Source organism: Alosa alosa, chromosome 3 (assembly GCF_017589495.1).
Source record: "Alosa alosa isolate M-15738 ecotype Scorff River chromosome 3, AALO_Geno_1.1, whole genome shotgun sequence".
NCBI lineage: Eukaryota > Metazoa > Chordata > Actinopteri > Clupeiformes > Clupeidae > Alosa > Alosa alosa.
This window is the reverse complement of record NC_063191.1, coordinates 12913398-12923590: the sequence shown is the minus strand read 5'-3', so window position 1 is coordinate 12923590 and position 10193 is coordinate 12913398. Positions and strand designations below refer to the sequence as shown.

Below are 10193 nucleotides of genomic sequence, written 5' to 3'. Positions count from 1 at the left end.
ACACCCGTGTCTGAACAAAAGCACTCTGGACAAAATTACACATTTTGCTTGCAAAAGACTGTTACTCTCTCAAAACACTTAAAACATGCAGCAAAAGCAAATCTTGCCTTCAAACACTACAACTTGTTGCCAATTAAAAAACACTATTTAATTAATCATTACACACTGGACAACAAAATGCAAAATCTAGTTCTCAAAATGAGCATTTTTGCTATGTCTGTTCCATTACTTTCTCATTTTTCTGGTATCAGAAAAAAACTGTGAAAAGACTAAATGTACTGAATAAAAAAATAATTTATTCATTCCTCCCAAGATGTAACTGCCATTGACATGTAAGACATACAGTAAATACCTAGCAAGATACAGTAAAGTTCAGTAAATGAACTACAACTTGTCATTTTTCATCGAAATAGACCTACAGTAAACACCTTTTGTACTGTTTTCTCCACCAAATAGGCAATACAGTACTTTGTCTAAATGTGCATTAGATCCATACTTGCAAATAGCAACACAGAACAGACATCTCTTATGTATAATGAATGATTGCTGATTGAAGAATTGTGCAAAGGAGTTTCACACAGGTGTATCAGAGATTCAGACTTATGCAAGGAATCTATACCACCTGTGAAAAGATGTTTTCCTTTTGTTTAGCATGGGAAAACCAACAGAGTTTGGGGCTTTTGAATGACACCTGTGTTAAGTGTTTTGCAAAAGGGTGTGAGAAATGTGCCCAATGAAATGAACCCAATGAAATGAACCCAATGAAAATGTGTGAACACATTCGCAAGAGATGACTTCTGCTGTGCAAAGAATGTAGTCATGAAGATCAAGTGGGTTCCAGTTTACTTAAGCAGGTAAAAGCAATCGAGAAAAACTGTAATATTAATGAACATAAGAACGAAGATGAAAGAAAATGACAAGGAGTTAAAATAACTAAAAAAAAAGAAAATTTGGGGGAGAGGTAAAGGATAGAGGCAGAGAGCAAGAGAGAGAGAGAGAGAGAGAGAGAGAGTGAGACAGTGTGTGTGTGTGTGTGTGTGAGAGAGAGAGAGTGACAGAGAAAGTACAGTACATACGGTCTGTCTCTACGGCAACCTGAAGCTCAGCACCTGTGCAGTGAGCACACTGGGAGCAAAGCTGTGAATGAAAAAAAAGAATAAATATTCATCATTCATCACACATAGCAACATTGGGTTTTATTTTGTCATATAAACATGCCTGTTTACATTTGTTTATATTGCAAGCTTACATCCAGATTTGACAAATTCTGTCATTGTGCACTATGAAGACAGATCAGTGCCACTGTTGCAGTCAAATAAGGGCAACAAAAATCCTTTTACTCAGTTAATATGACCTTTAAACCCTCATGTTGACTGACAAAGACATTGCCAGACCAGCATCCTTTTGTGTTATTCCAAATCAAATCATCACTGTAATGTCATTAATGTGATCCAAATCCATTTTTGTTAAAGGCGAGGCTGAGACAAACAGGAAGTGAGTGACTAATGGCCGTTGCCAAGAGACACGGGTGGTTCCATCTGAAGTCCGGTTCTGCTATGATGCAAGAGGATGCTGCAATAAGATTTCCTCGGGACAGACCACACCTGGGAGGTGACATCCCCATCCCCATGTGGCAGACGTACAACCACAGCACTTCCAGGCCACAACAACTAACCATTATGACATGTTAATCACAGAGCTATATTTCCCACCAAACAATTCACAAACTGGAGAACAATGCAGTATTTCTGTTTTCTTACATAATAGATGGAATTAAAAACAAAACAAACGATTGGAAACCTATGGTGCCACAACTTAAACACAGACACTCCTCTGATCTATGATTCAACTCAACTGAAGGGAAGATGCTCTGTAGCATGCAGCAGTGCCTCAGATAGAGCATGGCCCTGAGTACAGTTGCTTAAAGGGTTAAAATGTATCGGTCGCACTCATCTCTTTCAAGGACGCTGCGGGCAGCTGCTGCATGTCAAGCCTATAGGGGATGTGGAGTCAGGTACGAGTGTGGAGAAGACTGTGGCCAAGCAGTGGTGATTCATTCTTCACATGCGGCTCATAAACATTTGTTCACCATTTCGAGAACACACACATAAGAGGTTAGGTGTGGCCTGGTGTGTGTGTGTGTGTGTGTGTGTGTGTGTGTGTGTGTGTGTGTGTGTGTGTGTGTGTGTGTGTGTGTGTGTGTGTGTGTGTGAGAGAGAGAGAGAGAGAGAGAGAGAGAGAGAGACCAGAGATCTCTCAGCAGAGATCTCCCAGGGAGATAAGCCTTATGCAGAGACAGAAGCGAAATATGAAGAGATATGAACCTCTACCATACTGTTAGAGAGGCCAAACTTACCTCTGGCCTTGATCATTTACTGTCAGTTTACCACACAGTGTGCCATTACCCGTACAGTAACACTGAACAAAGCATTACTCAAGAACAGTGTTATTACAACTATCCATTAATGCTGTTCGACATACAAAGTCATCTGGCAGTGTCCCATACTCGTGTTCAATTCTCAATGACAAAATTGACCTGTGTGTCAGTTTGTTGGCAGGGCACTGAATTCTGATCTACACAAGTGAATAAATTAGCATTTTATAAATATTTATTCAATAATAAAGACACCATATGTCTGTTTAATGTTATTCAAGGATGGACAATAAACACATTTATTTTTTAAAGGTTGTCTGAAGAAGGACATCAGCCATAACACTATAGGGTGTTTCTGAATAAGGTATTACGGATAGGCTACACTACGCATCTGAGAATGTTAATACTTGCATAAAATTATAAAGGTAAAGAATTCTGACATGTTAATGTCTCTTTTACAAAATTACTTCTGTAAGTCAACATATTCATTTGTTGTTTGAGCATACAATGTGTGGAGGAAAACAGATGGGACAACAGCAGAAGAATCTTCTGGAAGGTATCTTTGGCTACCCTCCCCTTTCAGAACTTTCCAACGCTATGTGCTCTGATTCACTGCCCATTACACTTGTCAACACATAACAGATGTGTGGTATTTTGAAAAGAGGTTCTGACCATGCATGGAAGGACTTGAAACAGCAACAGTCAGAAACTAAACAACAAATCAGTGGGTGTTACAAAAACAAAAAAGATGGTGGAACCTGCCATGATATCATGACCAGGCAAACAGTTAAAAATGAGCCTGGAGGAGAGACACTTTCCGACTAAATCATCTGCTAAGCTCCAGAAAAAAGAAAGAAAAAAAAAAACCTTCTACAGATCTCCAGACAGTTCAGCGTCTGTCCCCGAGGGCTGTTACCTTGGTCATTTTCCATCACAGCGCTGAAAAACACAGATGCTGGCCTGGTGGGAACATCCCTAGTTTTCCTGCTCAAAGAGACCAATGCCCTGCAGCAAAACAAGGGGGAACGCTGGGTATTAGTCTCGCCGGTGATGAAGGCGATGAGCAGTGTTACCAGTGGGAAACAAAACACCTACTCATGCACTAGTGAATAACGGTGGCAGGCCTGCCTTGCTGGAGACTAGTTTGTCTCTGAACTTTCACAGAAGGGAATTGGCTCTAAAATGTAACTTTTACTTTAATTCATTTAACTGGTGTGTTTATCCAAAGCGACTTCAAGCTACAATGCAAAAGGAGATCTTAGTGTAACCATAAATGTTACTTTGATATTTCATCACACAATTTCCTCAAGCATGTATGGCACCTCTAAAGCATGCATCGCAAACAGTTCCATTCACACAGGCTAGATCTGGAGGCTGGAACACACTATGAACTATTTGTACCGTACCAGAGTCTAAATCGGACATCATTAGTGGTGACTGGCCATGTTGCGGTTGCTCATTTGGCATGGGCTGATACACTCGGGGCCTGAATATTGCAGCTGGATAATTGAACTTCAACAGGTCAAAAATTGCACAAGCGAGGCTTCCAGAGCACAGGCAGGCACCATAGAGGAGACAGAGAGAGAAAAACAGCTTCCACTACCGATGACTCAGAGATTCGCTCCCCAGACGATTCTCCTGGAATACATGCCCCCACACACACACCACCCCAACTAACCCACTGAGAATTTCGAGGTTTATCGAAAACACTTCCCCAAACACAAAATGTCAACAACATCTCATGATGCAGTGCTTAAGTTAAAGTTAAGTCAGGGAACAGGATAATACCACATAAAGTGCTAACTTTAACTGAAGTCAGGAAACCTGATAATGCCACATTATGAAGATAAGGGCAGGCATTAATTGCTGCTGCAATAGAAAATAGCAACTATCAAGGGGGTGGATGACATTACTGAATTACTTGCTGCAGAATAAAATCACTCCTAACCTTTCCCTCTATTTTGGTCCTCTTGTGAATACAAACCAAAGATGGAGTCATATGATATGACTCATGGACAAAACACCAGAGCATAGCCACTTGTTGCAGCTGCCATCTCCATCATGGGGCAAGAAAAGAGAGCTGGATTTCTCCCAGACAAACAAACATAAACTCTGTTTCTCCTCTGGAAGCTATGTGGGTAAAGTAACTCAGGAGGGCCGTCAATCTGTCGGGTACAGTAGCAAATGGGTCGTACAGCATAAATAAACCATAACCTCGCTCAGCCATTTCGTTGTGGGCCATAACTCAAGCATCCAACACACTGTTCCTTGTTTGTAGTCTTAATGGTCACATCGTTAAGTCATTTGGCACAGCCAATCGTGTCTAGCGTGGCCAAGAAAATGAACATTAGCCTCATGATTTGCTCTGAAGATTGGTCAGTGCCCTTCAAAGCCATCATATATCTTAAACAAGTCCAACACTGTCAGGAAATCATTTACATTTCAATAAAACCTTTGGCTGTATTACTAACATGTGCTAAAGGGACAATCTGATATTGCTTAATGGATCTGACAGCTGATTAGATTAAATCTGAGGTGGTATTTCCCATTATTTTGGTTGTGACCATAATCTTAAAAGGTCAAACAGGTTATCAGTCAATGCTATCAGACAGAGAGGTAGGCTTCTATGGTGGTGCTATGAGAAGTTCTGTAGACTTGTGGTCTTGACAAGTTGCCTTGACTGCAGCCACATGGCTCATAATTCATGCAGAGCCACATGTTGTAGTAAGTGATATTATGAGAGAGTCAGGCAACACAAAGCAAAGGCATTTTTGATATTATAAACAGTTGATTCTTCAAATTCTGTTTTATTTCTAACTCATTTTTAAATGTTTTAAACAAAAAAGAACTCCACAATGCACCTTCAATCTGTATTGAGTATTTCCCTTAATAGTTGACAACTAATTGATTAATTGATTAATTGCAACCCTATTTCCATTGAGTGGATTAGAATTATAAAAGGTGAATCATCCCGTTATAGGTACATACTGGACCTATACAGACTAAATAAGCACAGGTCTAGCGTGTGGCAAATAAACATACCAGTCAAAGTGAAATGATAAGGAACAGACAATAACCCTGTGGGAAAGTGAGAGAGTTAAATCACTTTTGTTTTGAGAAACCTTTATGAAAATGGAAAAACTAAATCTCAAACTAAGACCAAGGTGTCTGATGTATTGTTAAAACGTACCCAACAAATTGTTTCTCATTCTAAACATGTCTCAACACCTTTGCAAGAGAAAACCAAAAATAACTCTGCTCCTGTTTTTCTTTCCCCCCTCATAATTCTCCCCAGCGTAGTTTGAAGGATTAGATCGAGGAAGTGTTTGAAGGTTGCTCAAAATTAATCATGAGCTCCAGAATAGACAAACTGCAGAGGAAAAACACAGAGGAACTCTCGACTGTAGTCGAGTCCTGAAGACAATTTTCTCTAGTGAATCTGCAAGGCTTTGAAAGACGCAGACTTTAAAACAAAAGAAAAGAAAAAGAAATAAGAGACAAGAGTGTAACAACCATGGTGCTGTCTCGTCATCACCACGGTAACAGCCATCTGTGAATGCCTTTCCCCTTACAACCAGGCAACAAATTAAGACTGGAAACATTTTACGGCCTATAATTCATTCACCAAGTCTCCTTTTTTCAAGCCGTGCTATAAAACCTGACAGTGAAGGAGAATATTTAATTGGCGCTGGGGGGGTCCGTGGGGAGGAGTCAAGCAGGAAGACGCCCTGAGAGGGCTGCCGCTCTTGCAGATTGTTGTTGGAGAACTGACTCATTAGCACATGAATGCACACATGTGCACACACACACACACACACACACACACACACACACACACACACACTCACACACACACACACATACTCTCTCTCTCTCTCTCTCTCTCTCACACACACACACACACACACACACACACACACATGAGCACGCTCATTCAAACACATACCCAAGTGCCATACATTATCCAACAAGTAGGCCTACGAATGACTCAGTAAATACTCTTGCAGTCTTAAACAACACAGAAAAGGATAGAATATGTTGGGCGATTGGTCTAAGCTCAGTGCAAAATGATGAGAAAAATGGTGATAGGCTAAAACCAGAATGTTGAACTGAAGCAACTGAAGTTGCAGTGTATGCCTGTTTATTATGACATGTTAAATGCAGTTCCAGCCTCAAGATGGCAGCCTCACACCTAAAAGTTACTTCTGCTTTAACATTGTTTTCCTTTTCCAAGCTTTTATCTACTGTCAAATATGGAATCACTCATTAATTACTCTTAAAGTAAATAAATAAATAAAAATGTTACATAAGCAAGACACTATTTTTACATAACAGGCTAAATTACAATATCCGCCACCGTAACTCTGGGCCAGCATTGTGTCATCATCACCCTTACCTTCTAGTGAAATCTTAGACACCTGTTTATGAAATCCACATTATCTATGACCAAGGTCACCACTCTTTTGTTTATTCAAAGGCTCTGTTCCTGATCAGCATGTTGGAGCCACACTCTCGTTTCCAGGTAACAGTTTCTATGGGTGCTGACAGCAGCGCAGCCGGCACAAAACTCCGAGCTCTTTTTGACAGGAGCACAATAAGGAGTGCAAGGTCAAATAAATTAAGCCTTCAAGCAATAACTTCTGAACTGTCCAATCAAATTCAATCAAAGATATTGTCTACTGATAACAGATATAAGATATAAGGTGATAAAGTCCCCTGGTTATAGTTTCATGCAATAGCCATATCTTACCAACATTCTGAATGTACTGAGAGTAATCATGAAATAGTAACATGAATAAACATATTCATCCATGAATCTCATTTGAACATATTTTACATGGCCTATTATTTATGTCCATAGCTATTCTTTACCATACCCTAAAGTGAATGAATAGAATTGGGGAGAATAACAAAATGCTTACCATGAGCTACATTCTTTTCCTCATGTGCCATCCAGATTAACAAATCAAAGACAGTGATGTGCATTGGGCTGGTGGATTCTTGTTTAGTCTCCAAGTCTCCTGTCCTTGAAAACAAAACAAAAAATAAGGGTGATTTTTGGTGCCATTTTAAAAAAGATGTTAGCTAAATGACTAAAAGGTGTGCATGCAGATAGGCTTTGAAATTGTGCCTGCATAGTAACAGAGAAGAAGTGGTCTGGCTCCTAGATGACGTAGCTTTCGTACTGATATAACCAGGTCACAGAAGGAAACCAGCTTTTACTTTCGGCCCACTCATGCCATCCCAAGCTCTGGCAATTTCTCCAATGTCCTTGCAGGACACAAAAAAATCAAACCTGTAATTGGCCAAGAAAGTCCAAATAGGACAACTTGCCTGTGGCTGAGGGAGGACTCTTTTTAAAAAGTGGCCTAAGGTGCAACTTGTTCCTGTCAGCACATATCTTATTCTAAGATAAATCACTAAAACAATAAACAACCTCCCATAGCCTATACACACCAAATCAACAAAACCATCTACCACAGCCTATTATAAAGTATAATACATATTCTGCTGCCATAACTTACAAACTATGTTTTGGAAAAGTGTGTTTTAAATGAAAAGGGTGGATCAGTTGTAGAGTGGTCTCTCTAACACTGTAAAACTATAGCAGAGCATCGTATCCTAAACAAACAAACAAACCAACCAGACACATTCATTCATTCCTTGTGACACTGCGCACCATGGCAACTGTCCCATGACAGGACTCAAAGACGCAGCTACTGTTCTTTCCCCTCGTCAGTCTCTCTGGGAGACGTTGTGCAGAACTCTCTGAGGGATTTTACAAGACATTTTTGTCTGTTTGTTTACCTTTTCTTTGAGCCTATGCCATGGCACACCAAGCGTACCAACCTGTGCGTCCTTGTGTAAGCAAGTACCTGCAGTTCAAATGGGACCAGAGTACCTATGACATGCACCAGAAAAAGGTATGGCTGAATATCCCTGATGGCAAGAGTGGATATGCAACTTGTGCAGTATGATATAGCAGCAGCAAAGATGCACTTGTCATTAAGACTAAGGACCCTAATTTAAATCCTGGGAAAAGTGCCAAGTCAGTCTATGAGTAAAGTTCTCATGCATGAACTAACAGCATCATGTGGTGAGGCAGCTTTTAGCTGACCCACCGATGTTTGTGCTTGTGATCTTTCTAGTGGTATTAAATTTGAGAAAAGATTTTGCATAGCTATTAAGCAAGCTTCAGTTAGACGTTAGACTTTATAAATTAAGACCATAAGTGTTTAAATAAACTACATTGTGTTACTGTACTAAAAACAGATCTAGCCAAGTTGTATGTATATCCATGACAATTCAAAGTTGGTGTGACTGCAGTTTTTATTTTCCTTTTCAGGTGTCATCTGCAAAAGCAACCATCAGTAGAACTCCACCTAAAACATATGACCACCTATTCAACAAAACGAAAAAGAAGAAGGTATGTAGAAATCACAGGGTGTTATATTCTCTTGTTTTACCACTAGATGGCAGTATCCACTCATTCGTCAAAGATTACAGTTCAATCACATCTGCTTCATCAGACAACCCAACAAATAATAAAAAAAATTGCATATACAATAACGTACAGTACAACAACGCCTAACCACCAGTAATTGTCCTTGTTTTGTTCAAGCTTGAGGAAGACCGCATGTCCATAATCGAAAGAGATAACCACATGCTTATGGAGAAGATTTCTCACATCATGAGGACAACTGGAGGAATTGACAATAAAAATGACTACATAAGTAAAAGGTAAGGTAGTATTAATGTACCCAGACAAAGACACATTGGCAATTCCATTAATGACATCTTGCCATAATTTGTCAGACTTAGCAGTGCAAAAAGGCAACAGGATCTCCTGCAGATCACAGAGGAAAACCTGAGAATACTTCAACGCTTGACCCAGTGTGGACCGAACTATAGTATTCAACTGTGGCAAGATGACTGGGTCAGGACTTGCACACTAATGGACAGCATTGGAAGATATCCTCGTATGAACTCTGTACAGGTGCATAGTGTGGTACAGGCCTATTTTCTTCATCCAAGAGACCTAAAGCTACACCTGATTTTGTACTTTACTATTTACTATGTTTTCAATTGGGTGTTTTTTTTTTTATTCCAGTCCCTGAAGGGTGATGCAAGGTCTGTCAAAAGAGGCGTCAGATGTCACAAAACCACTCAACCTGGACCAGAACAAAACAGTGACAGTGCTGTAGTGAAGAGGCATGAGTGTACGGAGCCCTGTGCTGTAAAGGATGACAGCAGTTCACAAGAGGAAAAGGAGACCAACAATCAGCAGGGCCAGGAGAATCATCAGGAGAATGCTGATTGCTGATTGAGAAACCAGACCTGAACAATAACAACAAAAACACTTCATTAAAGACTTTCCGTTGGCAAGTTGTTCAGTTGTCTTACTTGTGAGCTAACTTAAATTTAACAAATTGCCTGTCATGTGGGATAGTGGTTGTGTAAACATTAGGAATACATTCACTCTCATGAAATGACCTACTCACGTTCTGATGACTTTTGGCTCTGGGAATCATACTTTTAGATTGGCTGTTGCTTTCATTCTAGCAGAATCCTCCTTGCATTTGGATTGGCCCAAGCAAGGGACTTTGGCTAAAGGACAAACCCTGCTCTCCAATTGGCTGAGGGAATTCTGCATTCATTGGATTGAGGGAGACAGTGATCTGACTGACTAACAGTTGTGATTGACTGATGGAATGCTGTGATTTATAATCCTGAATTCTAAGTTCATTTTAACTGTTGAGAAGATTACAGATGTCATGAGTGATGAGTCTGTTTTATCATAGTTTTCCCTCTCTCTCTC

General features: G+C 40.1%; 1 protein-coding gene across 1 annotated transcript; it reads left to right on the top strand.

Moving 5' to 3' along the window:
* Positions 1-8100: 8100 nt before the first annotated feature.
* On the top strand, positions 8101-9752 carry cfap97d2 (CFAP97 domain containing 2). The gene is made up of 5 exons (XM_048239149.1): positions 8101-8298; positions 8721-8801; positions 8997-9115; positions 9191-9371; positions 9486-9752. The coding sequence occupies exons 1-5, from the start codon at positions 8203-8205 to the stop codon at positions 9696-9698; spliced, it is 690 nt and encodes a 229-aa protein (XP_048095106.1). The 5' UTR covers positions 8101-8202; the 3' UTR covers positions 9699-9752.
* The last annotated feature ends 441 nt before the right edge of the window (positions 9753-10193 follow it).